Source organism: Drosophila mojavensis, unplaced genomic scaffold (genome assembly GCF_018153725.1).
Source record: "Drosophila mojavensis isolate 15081-1352.22 unplaced genomic scaffold, ASM1815372v1 contig_74, whole genome shotgun sequence".
NCBI lineage: Eukaryota > Metazoa > Arthropoda > Insecta > Diptera > Drosophilidae > Drosophila > Drosophila mojavensis.
In genome coordinates this window covers 8450369-8468603 of record NW_025318899.1, presented here as the reverse complement: position 1 = coordinate 8468603, position 18235 = coordinate 8450369, and the positions used below count along the sequence as shown (strand labels likewise).

The 18235-nt window shown below is 40.1% G+C and overlaps 3 protein-coding genes across 7 annotated transcripts; all 3 read left to right on the top strand.

The window, feature by feature from the left end:
- Positions 1 to 2534, top strand: LOC6581821 (ADP-ribosylation factor GTPase-activating protein 1). Of its 2 annotated transcripts, XM_002007507.4 has the most exons (6): positions 1 to 129; positions 352 to 548; positions 639 to 1216; positions 1274 to 1478; positions 1582 to 1641; positions 1736 to 2534. In XM_002007507.4, exons 2-6 carry the CDS (start codon positions 489 to 491, stop codon positions 2258 to 2260), a joined length of 1428 nt encoding a protein of 475 aa, XP_002007543.1. In that variant the 5' UTR covers positions 1 to 129; positions 352 to 488; the 3' UTR covers positions 2261 to 2534. The 2 variants fall into 2 exon arrangements, with proteins under 2 accessions (XP_002007543.1, XP_015017555.1); XM_015162069.3 differs by lacking the exons at positions 1 to 129; positions 1582 to 1641 and having other exon boundaries at positions 183 to 548.
- Positions 2535 to 2704: 170 nt separating this feature from the next.
- Positions 2705 to 14882, top strand: LOC6581820 (calcium-binding mitochondrial carrier protein SCaMC-2-A). 4 transcript variants are annotated; one of them, XM_002007506.4, is made up of 9 exons: positions 2705 to 2882; positions 3653 to 4483; positions 5016 to 5142; positions 5202 to 5289; positions 5348 to 5459; positions 12016 to 12090; positions 12256 to 12414; positions 12485 to 13058; positions 13122 to 14882. In XM_002007506.4, exons 2-9 carry the CDS (start codon positions 3959 to 3961, stop codon positions 13355 to 13357), a joined length of 1896 nt encoding a protein of 631 aa, XP_002007542.2. In that variant the 5' UTR covers positions 2705 to 2882; positions 3653 to 3958; the 3' UTR covers positions 13358 to 14882. The 4 variants fall into 4 exon arrangements, with proteins under 4 accessions (XP_002007542.2, XP_015017552.1, XP_015017553.1 ...); XM_015162066.3 differs by lacking the exon at positions 12016 to 12090; XM_015162067.3 differs by lacking the exons at positions 2705 to 2882; positions 3653 to 4483; positions 5016 to 5142; ... (1 more) ...; positions 5348 to 5459; positions 12016 to 12090 and adding an exon at positions 7626 to 7700.
- A 675-nt stretch (positions 14883 to 15557) lies between these two features.
- On the top strand, positions 15558 to 18072 carry LOC6581819 (SET and MYND domain-containing protein 4). The gene is made up of 4 exons (XM_002007505.4): positions 15558 to 16380; positions 16436 to 16778; positions 16838 to 17596; positions 17657 to 18072. Exons 1-4 carry the CDS (start codon positions 15807 to 15809, stop codon positions 17964 to 17966), a joined length of 1986 nt encoding a protein of 661 aa, XP_002007541.1. The 5' UTR covers positions 15558 to 15806; the 3' UTR covers positions 17967 to 18072.
- The last annotated feature ends 163 nt before the right edge of the window (positions 18073 to 18235 follow it).

Below are 18235 nucleotides of genomic sequence, written 5' to 3'. Positions count from 1 at the left end.
TGTTAAGTTTTTTAGCATAACAAGCTCAATTTTAACTAAGCCGAATTTTAACATTATGTAATATAAATAAATTTAAAATAGTTTTCTATTTAAATTGCAGTTATTTTAAATTAAATGCACCCACAGCAGGTAACGAATAAAACGCAACTTTTCCATTTTCGTTGTGCATTTTTGCAGTTTCTTGAGTCAGCCACACTTACAATGAGCATTCCAAGTGGAACTCTGTATTAACAATATATATATTTTTTTTCAATTAACTTTTATGATTGCAATAAAGGCGAAAGAAACAAATGCACAAAGTGATTAGATGTGTTAATTTAATTGAAAGTAATCAGCGTTAGCTCCCTGTAGTTCCAACTTGCATGAATGTGGCACAATCGCAATCTAACGATTGCAACCAACGTCAACGTCAGCAAAAATCTTTGATATCAACTGTGGAGGCGACGCGGTGTAAAAATCAGTTTAAAGACGCTACTTAATTCACAATCATGGCCAGCCCACGAACGCGACGAGTGCTGCAAGAGCTGAAGCCCCAAGACGAGAATTCGGTAAGACTAACCCAGATACACATTTCGAAAGAAAATTACATATTGAACAGGTTTTGACGTGTCTCAAAATGAATCTATATGGTTTTGCAGAAATGCTTCGAGTGTGGCACTCACAATCCGCAATGGGTGTCGGTTACATATGGCATTTGGATATGTCTGGAGTGTTCGGGCAAGCATCGCAGCTTGGGCGTTCATCTCTCATTTGTGCGCTCCGTAACCATGGACAAATGGAAGGACATCGAGCTGGAGAAGATGAAGGTGGGCGGTAATCGCAATGCCCGCGAATTTCTAGAGGATCAGGAAGATTGGAACGAACGCGCGCCCATAACGCAACGATACAATTCCAAGGCAGCTGCTCTGTATCGAGATAAAATTTCAACTCTGGCTCAGGGCAAGAGTTGGAATCAAAAGGATGCCGAGGCACGCTTGAGTAGCACTAATTCTTCGTATAGTTCTAACAGCTACAGCGGCAGCGGCTCCAACAGCAGCTCACAGGGCCGCACTAATGCAACAGGTTACAGTGGCAATGGCAGCGGCGGAGGCTATCAGAATGGTGGAGGCGCTTACAACGATGCTGGTGGCTATCAGCAGTTCCAGACACAAGAGTTCAAAGATCAGAAGGAAGAGTTCTTCAACCGTCGTCAAATGGAGAATGCATCCCGGCCAGAGTAGGCTCTTATTTACTATTTATGCCTGAAGAGCTAACACTTTGATTATTCATACAGAAACTTGCCACCAAATCAGGGCGGAAAATATGCTGGATTTGGTTTCACACGTGATCCGCCACCGAAAACACAATCTCAGGAGCTGATAGACTCCACGCTGACCACTTTGGCATCCGGCTGGAATTTGTTCTCCACAAATGCGTCCAAATTGGCAAACACTGCTAAGGAAAAAGCCGTAACCACAGTGAATTTGGCTTCGACCAAGGTTCGTTAAACAAGTAACAGCTGTTCTTTGTTTGGTTGCTTTTTATTTATTTATTTGTTTAATTTTGTATGAGTTTTTGGTTTTGTTTTATTTTTCGCTGTAGATTAAAGAAGGCACTCTGCTTGAATCGGTTCAGAGTGGGGTTACAGATGTGGCCTACAAGGTCGGTAGACACCAGACAAGGCTGTGCCTTGCTTTAATTACACTTGTATAAATATCTATATACTGACAACTTGATTCTTATTATAACCCTAAAGGTTACTGACATAAGCAAACGTGGCTGGAACAACTTGGCGGGCGGCAACAGCTCAGCGTCTCAGGGCGGCTACAACGATCCCAGTCTGGACGACAATGGCTATCAGCGTTCCAATTCGGTGGGCGGCAACTTGGCCGGCGGCCTAGGACAGCAGAGTGGTGTTGGCGATAGCGACTGGGGTGGTTGGCAGGAGAATGCCAATAATAAAACGCATCTAACTAGCTCCAGCTCATATCAGAATCAACTTAGCAGCAATGCCGGCGGCACAGCCACTGGCGGCCTCACCCAAGACGATGATTGGGCTGGTTTCAATTCCACAAATTATCAAAATTCCGAGACTTCGTATCAAAATACACCGTCTGGCGGTCAGCCCGTTCGCCGAAATATGAAACTACAGGAGACTTCGCAGAAATTGAGCGAAGGCTTCGATAATCTGGATGTGAAGAATGTGAAAGCCAAGACAGCTGCTTCGTCGACTGGTAAAGCGAGCGCCGAGGATGATGCATGGAATTTGTTAATGAATTAGCAAATAGAAGTAAACCATTATTGAAGTGTATTGTCAGATAACTTGATTTGTTTTGTATTATTTTTTATTGTTGTCATCTTTTTGTTAAAGAAACTTTAGCTTATTCGTGGGGCGCATTTAATGTAAATTTACGAATATTATGTTCCAACCTATTTTTACCGATTTCCAACGAAGAGCAGTTATAATTTCCATTATTTTTACAGGTTAGACCAATTTTGAATAGAAATAATACAAAGCGAATTAATATGCAAAAATATATATATGTGAATTCAAATCTAACATTTCTTTTTATTGATATTAAAATGGGGGAATTTGAATTAGAATTGAAATTACAAATGGCGATACCGATATAGTTCGTATGTTGGAAACTAGATATCATTATACACATATCGATATATCGATACAATACACGAAACTTTCTGTAATGATTTCTCTTTTCTTTCATTCTTTTTCGTTTGAACAAACTGTGTGGACGCGTTTTTATCGTTTTATCGTGTGTCACGACATACGAGTTGGCAGTGCGCGCAGTTTATTCGGTTAATTAGGAGCCAAAGTGAATTCAATCATTAAATTTTACAGTTTTTCATAAATATACATTAATTTTATAAAATTAACAACTTAGGTAAAAAGTCGCCAACGGCTGCAGCCCCGCAAGAAAGTCGCGAGTTTTTATTAGCATTTCAGCGTGCTTGCTTGTGCGTGTGTGTATGTGTGAGTGTGAGTGTGTGACTAAGTGTGTGTGTATAGAAACGCGTACGCAGAAATTTAATTTTGCCAATTTGGCAAATAGAAGAAAAAAACTTAGCATGAAATTTGAGACTCGTGCTATACAACAAAGAACTGAAGGCCAATCTGTTTAAATGAGTGTAGTTGTAGTTGTATCACCAGCAGCAGCAGAGTAGCTTACACACACACACATAGAAAGAAAGTTCCAGCATCGTACCTCCACCCACCCGCTCTGTTGGTTTTGGGTTGGGAGTTTTCAATTTTCAAGGCTTCACCTACAGAACTTCCGATTTGGCCTTTTAACTGTGAAAGAAATAAAAATTCATAATATCAATGATTCACTAACAGTCGCGACTGCCCAGCTTTCAATCAGCAGCAGCAGCCGCCTCGATTCTGTTTAAATTTAGTGAAAGTGGGCTCATCCACGAATGACTTCATTTTCATGGCACCGATTTGGGTGCGAGGCTCGCAGCTGATTCGCTGCTCGGGGGGAAATAAACACATTTGTAATAGATTTTATGCTTGACTGGGATTCATTCTTCTTTTTATTTTGTTTACTTTAGAATAAACGTTCAAGCGCACATATATACACATGTACTTTTATATATATTTTGTTTAATCTATATTATGTGAATAAGCAAAAAATTTCAATTTCTTTATTTATAGACATTATAGAAAGTGCGACGCCACGCCCCGCTACACAACGGCCCATCAGTTTTCAGTTCAGTTGTGTTTTTATCTAGAAAACGTTACCGAGCCCAGAATCAAAATGTTTCAGCCATAGGAATAGACGCCCGTTCGAATATCTATATATATCTAAAGTGAAAGATTTGTCGGGCATTCCTAGGGACCTGACAAAAAAAGACAACCAAAACTAAAACAAAAGATAAGAAGTACTCTTACTGCATTTGAGGACAGCGTCTGCAAAAGCAAGTACAAATACTTGAACAAACGTTAAGACGAGTCTGGAGAATGGTTAAAAAGCAAGTCGGTTTAGAAAACAACGCGTCCTTAGTATTAAGTCAGCAGTCTGAGCAGCAGCCGGAGAAGAAGCACCAGCAGCAGCATCAACAGCAACATCAAGATCATCATCATCATCATCATCAAGCCGAGCAAACGCAACGCATTGATATCGATTTGACACCGGAGGAGCCAAAAAACGATTTCAACTTTGCTCGCCAGGCAACTGCCACCTATGCGCCAATAAACTCAGCGAACTGTCCAAACTATGAGAGTTTGCACAAGCTGCACCTGCAACATGCGCATCTTGTCCCAACGACGCCCTACAATCTCGACACTGTCCCACCACAGAGTACGGTGGCATTGGCCGTGTCGGGCGTGCCACTCTCCATCATGCCCAATGAGATACCCGCTGAGGACGAGGAGCGGCTTGAGCGGATCTTCAACCAACTGGATCGCGACGGCGATGGCAAAATCGACATACAAGACCTGTCGGCGGCACTGCACGAGTTTGGACTCTCCAGTGTCTACGCGGTGGTGAGTGAGAGATGATGGCGTAATTGGGTGGGTGGGTTTGCCATCATAACATATTCCTACTGCGAATTATCTATTGCAGCTGTTTAGCATCATCAAACACTCTTTTGCATTAATTATTCATTGAGAAATACTTTGTAAATATTTTGTAAATCTTCTGTTGTCTGCCAACAACATTCTGATCTTTGCACACCTCATAGTCCGTGTGTTTGTCTGAGTGTCGAGAGCGCCATATCTGATGTGCATAAACATGTAATGAAATTTTGCATAATTGGCCTCTGGGTGGCATATTTTTATGGCTTCAACCAGAAGAAATATGCATAACGTCTGAGCAGATCCGCGTATTGTTTGATTCTATTGATTTTGGCAAATGGGCTGCAGTTGTTTTTCATCTTTTTCGACAATTGTCGGAGGCCAAGGTTAAGCAGTGCAGATGCCAACTAACTGGGTCACGCGTGTATAATTTGGCAATTGTTTGCTTTGCTTTGAGTTATTTTTATGTTATTAATGGGCTGTATTGTTTGATTTTGTATAGAAATTCCTGCAACAATCGGACAAGGACCAAAGCGGGAATGTGGGTTTCGCTGAATTTCTTCATTATGTGCGAGAGCATGAGAAGAACTTATGTCTGCAGTTCTCGCACTTGGACAAAAATCGGGATGGTAACTTGGCTTGACAATCTATCTATATTATATATATGATATTCAATTTTGTTTCACAGGCAAAGTGGACTTGGAGGAGCTGATATCTGCGTTCAAAGACCTTGGCCTGGACATTGACGTTGACGAGGCTACAAAACTGCTTGGCAGGTTGGAACTCCCGTTCTTAAGTTATATTGATAAATATTCATGACGATTCTTCTCACAGAATGGACAAAGATGGTAGCCTAAATATAAGCTTTAACGAGTGGCGCGACTTTATGCTACTGGCGCCCTCGACGGACATTCATGATCTAATCAAATTTTGGCGGCACTCTACTGTAAGTGAAGCGGCTCGTTCGTCTCATTTAGTTTGTACTGTAGCTGCTAGTAATTGAATAGTGTAAGCATTTATCGCTTTATATGGATTTGGTTTGGCTATGGAAACGGAAAGCGGCGAAAAGGTATGCACAGGCAGCTGCCAGTGTTTATATTGTAAGCTGATCTAGTGCAAACTTGGCTCAATTTCCATTTACAGCCAATGCCAATTTGTACTTTGCTGTGCTCCGTTGTCTAGACACTTAGACACATTTATTTAGCTGTTTATCTTATCGTATTGCATTTGAAACTAATCGTTAAACCTTTTTACCCTCCTCGTTTCGTTAATATGCGTCTATACCAAAAAAAAAAACCTACCTATATACAAAACATATATGTGTACTATATTGCTTTAAAATGTAGTTCCTGCATACACATCACTCCTGACTAACTGAGGAAGACTTGAAGGTACATATCGTCAAAGTTATCTAATTACAATTAAACATAAAATTATTCCTAATAGTCGTACATAAATAAGTAGACGCTAAAGGGCACAAACATATCTCTTTCTCATATTCATACACTCACAAACATATCAGCATTTCCTCTTCCTTTCACCTCGAATGGCCCTCACTCGTTCGCTCATATCAGCAACTATTGACATTCAAAACTCAGTCATGGCAGTTCCCTGTTGACCCAATGAGCACTTGTATCTTTGGAGGTCAGAGCAACAAAGAGTAAAAAGCTCTGGTAAAAGCTCGGCCATTCTCTTTGACATTTACGCACGCTCTTTTTCTCTCTCACTCTTTTTCCAATTGGCTGACGTAAGAAGGGGGCACATTTCATCATTTAGTTAAAGCTTTTGACTAGCTTTTAATGATCGCGTCTGGACTCGCTGTCAAATGATCTTTTATCATGCGCTTATCAGTCAGTTTCACTCTTATATGATGAGCTGGCTGCTCTTGCGTTTGTTTATGAGTCGAGCGAGGGTAATCCATTTAAATGACTTTGCTTTCTGCGTAATCATTTTGTTTACATGTATTTTGTTGATTTTGCTTGCATTGGCAGTCGAGTATTTTATTTCTACTCTCTATAATATATAAATAATTGAAGTGGTTATGATTTTCCATTTAATAAGCTGCCTTCATTGAGCTAGTAAATTCTCCAGAATTTTTACATAAGTAATATTGGATGTTAAACTCCCCCAATACTGTGTTTATTTTCGTTTGACTGTCTGCTGCAGTTTATTGCCCGCTTTGTTTGACTCTTAAGGTCAACCAGTTTAAACAGGCCATTGTGGTATTCGTACCTGTCTGGCAACAGAGACTGCGCCATAGGAGGAGATAGATAGGAGCTGGATCGGCACAGTCCGGTTCTTGGTTGCTACGCAGCCGCCTTTTTTATTTAATGAACAGCAAGAATTGAGCTTATCTTGACATTTGTATTTAGCAAAATCTAAGGCGTACAGCCCGAATACCCTAGAAAGTTAATTAAAATAATTGCTGTGGAAACTCATATATACATACTTATAAAAAATTCCACAGCAATCGAAGAGTATTGAGCGTATTTCTGATAAGGGTATTTACTATGTCGTTTGGCTTTTGAGCAAAATATTTACGCTATAATTGTGTATGTATTATAAATAGTTCCGTTGTTGATTTAAGTCTGTGGCTTTAAAAGTCGTCGCGTGTCTGGCAATCGCAAAAAAAAAAAAATAAATAAATAAAATATTTTTAGGTCCATATGTTTTTCAAGGTGCTTAATCTGCTCTATGAGGTGTTCTCTATATTTAGAGCACAATATAGAGAATCTATTATTACAAAATTTATGAACTGTTGCAATTTATTAATTTCCACAGCAGTCAATTTCAATTGTTTGGTTTCTAAGCCATATCCCATAGATCTGTATTTGTTTCATCTAACAAGAGATAAACAATGCAATTGCTTACATTTCTACTATATAAATTAATTGAGAGCTATAGCAGATCAATTCAAAGTTGACTGTGCAAAGGCAGTCATAGAAAAAAAATTTTTTTAATTGAAAATTAATCGTAATCTTCGAAATTTTTCGTACAGTGTTTAGTTATTCCTGTATACAAAATTTGAGTTCTTTTGCAGTTCTTTGCGAAATCAACTCTAATAAATTTTTATTTTAATCTGTTTTTGACCCTCTATCTAAATTGTCATTATTTTTTTAAGTTTTAAATGTCTATATTTGAAATATATCTAATTCTATATAATGCTGTGGAACAAAAAATTTTAAAAGTAATTAAAGCAATCCTATTTTTTTGTAATCATCCTACAATCATAATACATGTCATTTGTATTTTATAGGACGAAAGGAAAACAGCCTCTATAGATCGAAATAGTTAAATATAGAATATATTTCTCTCCTTTTGTTTAACTACGCCATGGCGAAGCAACTATGTTTTAGAATTTGGTTTTAGTTGCAGCACTTTGCACCTGTTTATTAATTTTAGTGCAAACATTTTCCCCATTAGACCTCCCTAGCATCTGTGACGTAGTAATGTAATCTGTAAAGTTTCCATTGCAGTAGATAAATCGCAATCGCGCTGAAAACTAGCTGTAAACATTTTGGTCCGCTGATACGCAATAGTCCGGGTTGACAGAGAGTCATACACTCGTCATGTGGCTATCAGCAAACGCGTCTGCCATCAAATCTTTCGTGTGCGCCCTTGATTAAGTGTGAAATCGGCGGGAACTGGTTAAATATGCGAATAACGAGAAGAAACCAGTAAACAAATCAATAAGTCGGTGGAACAATATAGTTTAGTTCATTTAGCTCTCTTCCATTGTGTTTCTCTGTTTAGTTGGGTTTGTGGGTGACAAATTGACATTGGTTGTGCTGAAAGAGAGAGGAGAGGATGGGTGACAGACTGTGTTTGTGTGACTGACTGACGTTAAGTGGCTTTACCATTTGTGCTCAGCTTAACTGCAGCAGACTCTGAAGAGCGGGGAGAGAGAGAGCCACGCGCCACAGCTGTTCGATTAAAACGATACCGAGCACGAGCAGCGCGTCGCGACGACTTGCACTTTGTGCGACGCTGGCAGCGACGCCTTGTGCTGCGATCGGTGTTTAGCGCAAAAGCTCTCAGTCTTGTGGCAGCTGGCTCACGCGTAGGTTGTGCGCGCTTTGTTATTCCATTCGCTCTTCTCAGCGATTATTATATAACTCTACTGAAGCGGATTAACTGCTCTGCGTTCTTTCGTTGTAACGGCAAACGCGAATTTTAACCAAGCGTCGTGTTTTCTGTGTACGAATCAAGCAAAGTCGGAATTCCGTTATACTCAAACCAAATATTAATTAAATAAGAAATTTGTAACCGCTAACGCGAGTTACCAGTGAAAGTTTGCAGCTGTTTGAAACAGTCTGCAACAAATAGTGAAAGCCCGCTGTGCTGCACATTAACACACTCGCGAACCGCAATTATAAAACGGAAATCGGCCAACGGAAACGTTGTAACGAGATTTACACATAACTGTGACTTAATCCGCACACACACACCCGCTGTGGGTGTCATTGATGAGCAGAGTGTTACCATAATATCAAAGAAAACTTGGTCAAAATGTTTCGAAACAATACCTACCAATACAATTTGCCAGTCGATTACCACAACATACATCAGATGGCAGTCGCTGGTGACATGATGGAGGATTTCGTTGTCGTGTTCCGCGACATGATGGGACGGGTAGGTCGATATATGATACTTAGTATAGCAAATTAACTAATATAATTAGCAATAACTGATTAGAGTGAAATGTATATCCCCCGCGATACATGCATACATATATGTATATACATAATTTTTTATGGTTTTGCCATTTCTAGAATTTACTGCTGACTCATACGCGTCTAAAATTTTTGCGAATTATCTTATCAGTTCCAGTGAATTGTGTTCTCGAGCTACGCTTAATCTATTGCTTGTGATAATCTTTGTTCAGCATAAGAAAGTGCCAGCACATGCTGTACTTCGCCTTGCAGTCGCTCGCTCTTAGCTGAATGCTGCAATTGTCGGCTGCACTTGTCTTGTGGCATCTAAATTCAACTCTCGACAATCCGACGCGACTCGCTGTCCGTTACGAGGCAAGTTGAGCGCATGGCAACAGCGTGTCGAAAAACGAATCAAAAAATGCGACGTTGTTGAGCAAAGCGCTGATATGGAACCGGTTGACTCCCCATTACTTGCCTTACCCCCGCGACACCGTTGCCCATGACTTCGTCAGCGTCTGTGTCTTCGTCTTCGTCTTCGCCTTCGTGTGTCGATCGTAAAAACGTGTCTACGACATACTTTACCACAAATACAATCACAGTTTCTCTCTCACACTCGCATAGAAAGGGACGGGCAAACGCACTGCATGCTGATTTGTTTCGCTCGGCGCCTTGAGGGGTTTCGTTTCGCGGCGGCAGCGGCTGTTGCCAAGCGCTCCGCGACGTCATTATGATTTGCTCTTGGCCAACTTTAGCCAGTTATGATGTTCACTGAGTCACGGCTGTCTGGAGCACGTGTGGGTGTGTTTATTAGACGCCGTGACGTCAAATATTTGTAAACTTGTTGATCTCTTATTGCGTGGCAGGCACTCCGTCTGACGCTTGCTGTTTGCGTCATTGGTCAGGCTGATTGTATTACCCATGCATTGCATTCCAGCTAAAAGCACCCTCGTGAGTCAACTACCTTATTTTAGCTTATCCGGTTTCCAGCTGCACCTTCATGATCTCCACTTCGTTGTCGAAGCTGCCTCTCCAAGGCACTCGCATTGTGTTTGGTCTAGTTTGCCTTCATGCCCTGAATTTGTTAGTGGGCCTTCGTTTGGGGTTTCTCTCTGCTATTTAATTGCTGCCCCATTGTTGTATTGAGTTGTGTAAACGGGTAAAGCCCGCAGGGCCATCAAGTTTTTTGAATAAACCAACATTGATTACTTCTTCTATTCACTGCTCATTTATACCTACATATTCACTTCATTCAGACATTCCACAATGGCTAGCGATAAGAATGTTAGCAATGGTATAAATAGACTTAATTTATAGAAAGCTTTTCACTGTCATGTGGCTCATTTATTAATTTATTTGCTTCCGTTCCAAAGTTGAATTCAAAATAATAAAAAATAAAATAAATGAATGCGTAAATTGACAATTTTCTAAAAGGAAAATTCGCGAAAATTCGATGCTATTTATACATTCCTCACATGATCTCTTGACGAAGTAGATCAAGGAACATATTCACAAAATTAAAATCAAATTGAATATGAATGCAAATAAATAAATTCAAGCATTCGCATTGTTCCGCCAATTTACAAAAGCAAAGCACAAAATTTTTTGAAAATATTCCAACTGGGGTGAAAAGATGCTAAACATGACAAATGGAATTTTGTTTTTAGTATTTTGTACATCCTCCTTTGAGTGTCATTCATTCGCACATACCTAATAAGTGAATGTACATGCAAAACGAACATTAATTCATATACTTTACTACTGTACAGACATTTAGTTTGTTATATACAGACATACTCATATATATTTTAAGTATAGCAGACTGTTAGCTTTTTTGGCCAATTTGACCTTCTGTGATGTTTGCACTCGCGGATAGATCGCATTCAGAATGTGTCATTGAAGTCATTTTGTTTGTCACTTGAGCTGAGAGGCAAATGAACTTTGAAAACAAAACGATTTCAATTGTTTTATCCTTGAACTGCGGTTATCTGCTCATGTTTAATGGATAATTGTATTACAGCTGTAGACAAAGCTGAAATATTCCTTTGACTTTCGTTGGGAATATTTGGTTTCCAAAAAATCTTTTGTTGATGAAAAAGCTTTTGAAAATCACAAGACTTGGCAACTAATTATCACCTTCAGACGATTTTGCTGACATTTCGTTCAACTTTGATGGCTTATCAGGCACTTGTTATCAACGCCAAGCAGCAAAAATGAAAGCAATGAAGCCTAAGCGAATATTGAGCGTAAAATAATCCGAAATTGAATTACCCGACATGCGCCGAACACATTATATTAGCTAATTACGTAACGCAGTCGTAAGCGAGTAGGGGGCACGTCTCACAGGCAAACTAGCACAGAAGCTAGACAACAGAAATCTCGCAAATTGGTATTACATATTATTGCACAGACACATTTATATTTATGTATATATGTATATATACATATGCCCCACACACAAAAACATATATAGATAATAGAATTATATACTCTCTCACACACAATATATGCACAGTTGGCAAAATAAAACGCATGGGGGCTAGTGGGCAACGGGAATCGAGGATTTGCTGGCACGAGTGTTTGCTGTCGCTGCTCTTTGCAAAATTTTCTTAATTTAGAACTAGTTGCGTGTTCGTATTGAAATGGTCTTCCGCATTGCGTTTTAATTTGTTATTTGGCTTTGGCTTTTGTTTTGTTTTGCTGTTGCGTAGAGGGCGAACGGAGGAGGACACAAGAGTAACAGCTTGTTTGGACCATCTTGTGGCAGCAAGATGTCTTACGTTGCCTAGTTGTTGCCGTTGCTTTGGAATAATTGCAAAACATGAACCAAAACTAATGGAATACTTACAGGCGGGCGTGCAAGGATGGCTGATGTCGGTGATGTTGCTATTGGGCAAATATGTAAAGCTCCCGGATACGGAATTGGTCTGAATTGAATCTTAGTTTGTTTATTTTGTATGCCCGTAGCTCGATTCAAATTCAGTATCTTCTTCATAATCCATGTCCCTTTCTAAATAGTTATTAAAGCTTAGACTAAGCATTATGCCAGAGTTCGTCTCATTAATCGATTACAACTTTGATCTGTTACAGTACCTCGACATTGGCGAGGATATGAACGTACCTGATGACTTTACGCAAAAGGAAATGCAAACTGGTCTCTGGTGGCGACACCTCGTTGCCGGTGGCTTCGCTGGCGCAGTGTCACGCACATGCACAGCTCCGCTGGATAGAGTCAAAGTGTTTCTGCAGGTAACATGCGCAGTGAAAATACGATAAGAGTCGGTTAATACTGATCAAGTCCTCTTCCATCTGCTTGCAGGTGCAATCATGTAAAATTGGAATCTCAGATGGTATGAAAATGTTGCTTAAAGAAGGTGGCGTGAGCAGTATGTGGCGAGGCAATGGCATAAACGTTCTCAAAATTGCACCAGAAACAGCGCTTAAATTCGCTGCCTACGAGCAGATGAAGCGACTAATACGAGGCAATGACTCGACACGGCAAATGACCATTGTTGAACGCTTTTATGCAGGTGCAGCAGCTGGAGGTATCTCACAGACCATTATATATCCAATGGAAGTATTAAAGACACGTCTAGCGCTACGCACGACTGGTCAATACGCGGGCATAGCCGATGCGGCGACTAAGATCTACAAGACAGAGGGCGGCCGCAGCTTCTACCGTGGATATGTACCCAATATTCTTGGCATCCTACCTTATGCAGGCATTGATTTGGCCGTCTATGAAACGCTCAAGCGGCGCTACATAGCGAGCCACGATAACAACGAGCAGCCAAGTTTCCTGGTGCTGTTAGCATGTGGCAGTACATCGAGCGCGCTTGGACAACTGTGCTCCTACCCACTGGCTTTGGTACGAACGCGGCTACAGGCACAAGGTTTGTTTTCAATTGCTCCTATTTCATTTGTGATTCTAATTGAAATGTTTTTCACTTATTTAGCCGCCCTAACGGTAGCCAGCCAGATACGCAAAACACAAATTCCATTGAAAAGCTGCGATGCGGGGAGCAACGAAGAGACAATGACCGGACTGTTCCGCAAGATTGTGCGGCAAGAGGGGATTGCGGGACTGTATCGTGGCATCACGCCAAATTTCTTGAAGGTGCTGCCCGCCGTTTCCATTAGTTATGTTGTCTATGAATATACAAGTCGAGCACTGGGCATCAAGATGTCGTGATTTGTTTACCCCCTCACACTCTCTTTCGTCTGCGTGGCCGTCTGCAGTGCGGATGCCGTTAATATGTGCGAAGTGCGAGTGCAAATGCGTGTGCAGTTGACTCTAGTGCTGTGCTCTACTTTGTATAGTAGTGGTAGGTGAGAAGATACGCTCTCTGCTGCAATGCCAGACTTCTCTATAAGTTAAATGATTAGATGCTTTCATTAAGTGTAGAAAAAGCCTCTTCCATGCTCTTGGTATATATTTCTGATAATTTATAGTTAAATTAGTTTTGATTACTTTCTAAAAATACAAAATAAGTGATACTATGGCTAATTTATTTATAAATATGGAAGATGTGAACATTAAGACCGTGGAACAGGGCACGAAACCAATCACCCAGAAGTTTCTTAATTTATCAACAGTAGGCTCATGCCGTTGTAACTTTAAGTGCTAATTTATTTAAAAATGAAAATGAAAACAGGTAGATGACGCCAGAGAGCAGTTTCGGATAAGTCATGCGGTTGCAATGCTTTATCTATAATACCAAAACGAAAAAAAAAAAAAAAAAAAAAATGAAGCAAATCGAGCAAGTGCAGTTGCGAGAGATGGCGACGAAGCAAACCGAATCGCAACAAAAGGTTTATGTAAGCATTTCATCTCCGTTAACTGTATAATCTGTACCGTGTCTAGACAACTATTATAGGCTACAAGGTTTTTACCGAGTCCAAGTGCTTAAACTGGGGCAGGCGTAACAAATAAATGCAAAACTACAAAAGTAAAAAAAAAAAAAAAATTAAACAAAAACACATCCAAAATGTGTGGAGAATCAAACGAATGAATACTTAGGAGCGTTTTAAGCTTGTACACAAAAGACATTTGTTTAGCATAAAATTACAGAAATAACGATTAATACTTAACGTTTGAAATGTGATGATAATAGTTTATAATATACATGCATATATATACCTACACATACATACATATAATGCAAGGACCGACCTATGCGCTCCTAAAAAAATAGTCGCAGTTTTTGTTCGACGGCGAGGCTGAAATTTTGTAGCATTTTATTTGTTAAGTTTAGTGACATTTTTCTTAGATTGTATTTGTGAGAGATGCGAGCGAAGCCAACGAGATTAATTGTGACTAAAATTAACAAACAAAATCATATTTATTTTAAAAACATATATCAATGATATATATGTATCACAAAGAGCGGAAAATAGTTTATCCTTGAAAAAATGTAAAAAAGCAAACCCACAATAAGTTAAAATATTTCTAAAATTTATTTTTTTGTACCTTATTTTTAATTAGTCAATTGAATTTTTTATGTACATTTTTAGTGAAAATAGTACTTCATATTGTGAATTCTCTTTATTAATTACTTACGCATTTTTGTAAACTGTATACTGGACATCATATTCAGGAAACAAAAAGAACACCCAACCATTTCACCTATTTAATTAACACTCACCCCTTGAAATCACAGACAAGTTCATATGCATTATTTAAAACAAACAAATAAATACAAACTTTAAACTACAAATATCCTTATTGTTTATCGTTCAATTTGCATATTGGCTTAATATGGAAAATACATAGTTCTAGTCATGGAATGAAAAATTCCACGCAAAGTATAAGTTATCTTAAAACAAACAGTATATATTAATCCGAGTTATGCTCAATAGGAATTTTTATTTTATTTTATTAGATAGCAAATATATATTAGACATGATTCCAAAATAATTATTCTTAAAAATATGAAGTCTCTTTCCAAATATATAGTTGCAGATTATACGAATAGAAACATGAATCTATGTATGTTTAATATTTATCTAGCATATATATATATATGGATATAACAGTCTATGAATATAATTGATATTGATATTCCACTATATTACTGAATTGAATTCAACATTAACTATTTAATATACGAATATAATGGCATATATGGTACATGCGTACATATATATTTATATATATACATATATATATTGTATATTGTTATATTTTTGTACGTTTAGCTAATTTTTAAAAACATTATTTAATGTGATTTGTATGCCCTACTCAAGTTACAAATAAAACGACATATAATAAATGCAAAGCATATTCGTATATACGTATTCATTTCTGGCATACGTACGGACTACGTGGCGTATGCGCAACCTTTTCAGCACTCTGGCGATCTCTAGCGGCGAACTGGCGCAACTGTGGGACAGAAGACCGTATTCGAGCAAAACACGAATGAACTACAACCAGTTCGAATACGAATCCTAAACAATTATTTTTAACGCGGCGAACCAAAAGTTCGGTGCTATTTTTGGAGGGCATCCGCCCGCCAGCTGTTTCCAATACTCAGCAGCAGCGGAAAAGCGAGACGTCTCTGAAAATCTTGTAGCTGCCATTGCAACGTGAAGTCATATTGCATTTTTATATAATTCGAGTGTGAGAAAGTTGTCAAAGGAACATGGATTACGATCCGGACTATCAGAAGATCTGCTCGACACGGACCGTGCAGTCCGATAAGAAGGGCTTCTTCAACGAATTCTATCTGAATGTGAAAGATGCATGTGGCGACAAGTGGCTGCAAAACTATTTCGGGAAGCTCAAATCGAATGCGGCACGCATTTTGTCTATATTCAGTGATCGAGAGATCTGTGATCCAGTGCTGGGCGTCTTGGAGCATGTGCAGCCAGTTTTCAAGCAGAAAGACGTTCTCCTCTCCTCTCAGCGCCGCGCACAGGCAGATAAGTTTTATTTGATGAGCAGTAATGCGGAGGTTGAGGCGGATCGCAAGGAGCTGCTCCAGCAGGCGCTGATGCATGCCAATCTGGCTGTAATGCGAGCACCTGCTCCTAATTTGGACACGAGCGTTGATCATGGCCTGACTCTGGCCATGGCCTACCTAACGCGTGCGAACATTCTAATCAGCCAGGGCGAGGGCGAGGCTGCTCTGAGTGATCTCAAGCTGGCCGCCAATTTCGGAGTAGAGTCCAAGCAGAACGTGGACTACTACTGCAAAATGGCGAAGGCTTATGCAGGCAAGTATTTCGAAATCTCTGAACTGGGTTTGGTATCAACAAATTAATTCTGTAGCTATGGCTGAGGGCGCACGCGCTGAAATCTCTTTGAAGATCGCAGAGAAGCTGGCAGGAGCTAATACTGGCATTATAACTATAACTCGAAAGGAGATTGCACTGATCAAGCCAGCCAAGCGGGAACGGCTAACGGAGGTGGTTCCTGCATTGACGCATGGCGAGAATCCGGAGCTCAGCGGTGCAGCCAAAGTGGTTAAGCTGGTGGAGACAAAGGACAAAGGCCGGTTTGTAGTGGCCGATCAGGGCTTGAAGACTGGAGACGTGGTGCTCGCTGAGGATCCTGTGGCTGCGTGTCTCCTGCCCAACTTCTTCGGCACCAATTGTCATCATTGCTTCAAGCGGTGAGTAAAATCTGAGCTGACAATATATTTGATTTGATCAAACGTAATCAAATCTTTAGACTGCATACGCCTGTGCCCTGTTTGCACTGCTCGGGCATAGCCTTCTGCAGCGCTCAATGCATGGGCGAGGCCTGCGAGACTTATCATCGCTTCGAGTGCCAATTTATGGACTTGTTCATTGGCTCCGGAATGTCCATACTCTGCTTTATAGCATTGAGAATTTTTACACAAGCCCCGAGCTTGGATGATGGCCTGGCAACGGCAAATCTATTATTTGAGCACCTGTGCTCCCATCAGGACGTCCGTGAAGCGGATGACCACCTACAGCGTTCACTCATGGCAGGATTTCTAATGCGAGTTTTGCAAAAGGCTCAGTACTTTGGGCGGCGCAAGACCGAAGGCGTTAATCCCACTGCTGTGGAGCTGCAGGTGGCCACCGCTATGTTGGGATTGCTGCAGCTCCTGCAGTATAATGCCCACGAGATCTATCATACCATGGTGACCGATGAGCACTGTTTCGAGGGCTGCAAGGTCGTCTATGTAGGTGCGGGATTATATGGCACTGGCTCCTACTTCAACCACGAATGCTGGCCCAGCGTTGCGGGCTATTTCGTGGGCAAAAAATTGGTCATGTCCGCCACCAAGCCACATCGGCCTAACGAAATAGTTGCCGTAAATTATGGACCCATATTCACCAAGATGAATTTGAAAGAGCGCCAGAGATCGTTGCGTGGACGATACGCATTTAATTGCAATTGTATGACCTGTCAGGAAAATTGGCCTCTGCTGCAGAAGATCGATAAACAAGTCAGATTTTGGTATGCTAAATCTATATACATACATTATATAAGTATTTATAAGTCTTATATTTTTTACAGGTGCACATCGGCAAATTGCGTGAACTTGCTGAAGTTTCCCAAGGATCTGGCTAAGGACGTTCGCTGTCCTCGCTGCCGAAAAAATGTTTCGCTGAAGGAAAGCGTCGCCAAGCTTATAAAAATAGAGGAACTTTACCGGGAGGCAGCCGAAGCCATGCAGGCTCAGAAGACTAATGAAGCAATAGAGCTATTCAAAGAGGGCATTGATGCATTCTTTCAAATAGCGGCACTTCCACACAAGGACACTTTGATTGCACAGCAGGCTCTGCTGAAGTGCAATGCCAACACGGGTACAACGTTCAGAAAGTAATACGTTAAAATTATAATTTTTCTATTTATGTGTTGCAAATCTGCCCTAAATGGCAATAAGTAAGTTTTATATGAAAGATTATAGATAAATTTATTATTTTCACAAGTTTGTATACATTTTCTTACTGTAAATCGCTTCTTTTTTTTACAGGAATAACGGATGCATTTAAATTTAGTACAAAAGTAACAGCAAGTGTTGGAAAACTACCTTAAACATGTCGTTCATTGATAGTTGAAGTATCGCACGAATTTCGTGTATCGATAAATAAA

Bases quoted from the DNA above. Each gene is read 5' to 3' on its own strand.
- LOC6581821 (XM_002007507.4), top strand. From the start codon at position 489: ATGGCCAGCCCACGAACGCGACGAGTGCTGCAAGAGCTGAAGCCCCAA. The intron at 1,217-1,273 runs GTAGGCTCTTAT...TTATTCATACAG, and splicing joins GAGAATGCATCCCGGCCAGA to AAACTTGCCACCAAATCAGG. The intron at 1,479-1,581 runs GTTCGTTAAACA...TTTTCGCTGTAG, and splicing joins TGAATTTGGCTTCGACCAAG to ATTAAAGAAGGCACTCTGCT.
- LOC6581820 (XM_002007506.4), top strand. From the start codon at position 3,959: ATGGTTAAAAAGCAAGTCGGTTTAGAAAACAACGCGTCCTTAGTATTA. The intron at 4,484-5,015 runs GTGAGTGAGAGA...GATTTTGTATAG, and splicing joins TCTCCAGTGTCTACGCGGTG to AAATTCCTGCAACAATCGGA. The intron at 5,290-5,347 runs GTTGGAACTCCC...TTCTTCTCACAG, and splicing joins GCTACAAAACTGCTTGGCAG to AATGGACAAAGATGGTAGCC.
- LOC6581819 (XM_002007505.4), top strand. From the start codon at position 15,807: ATGGATTACGATCCGGACTATCAGAAGATCTGCTCGACACGGACCGTG. The intron at 16,779-16,837 runs GTGAGTAAAATC...TCAAATCTTTAG, and splicing joins TGTCATCATTGCTTCAAGCG to ACTGCATACGCCTGTGCCCT. The intron at 17,597-17,656 runs GTATGCTAAATC...TATTTTTTACAG, and splicing joins GATAAACAAGTCAGATTTTG to GTGCACATCGGCAAATTGCG.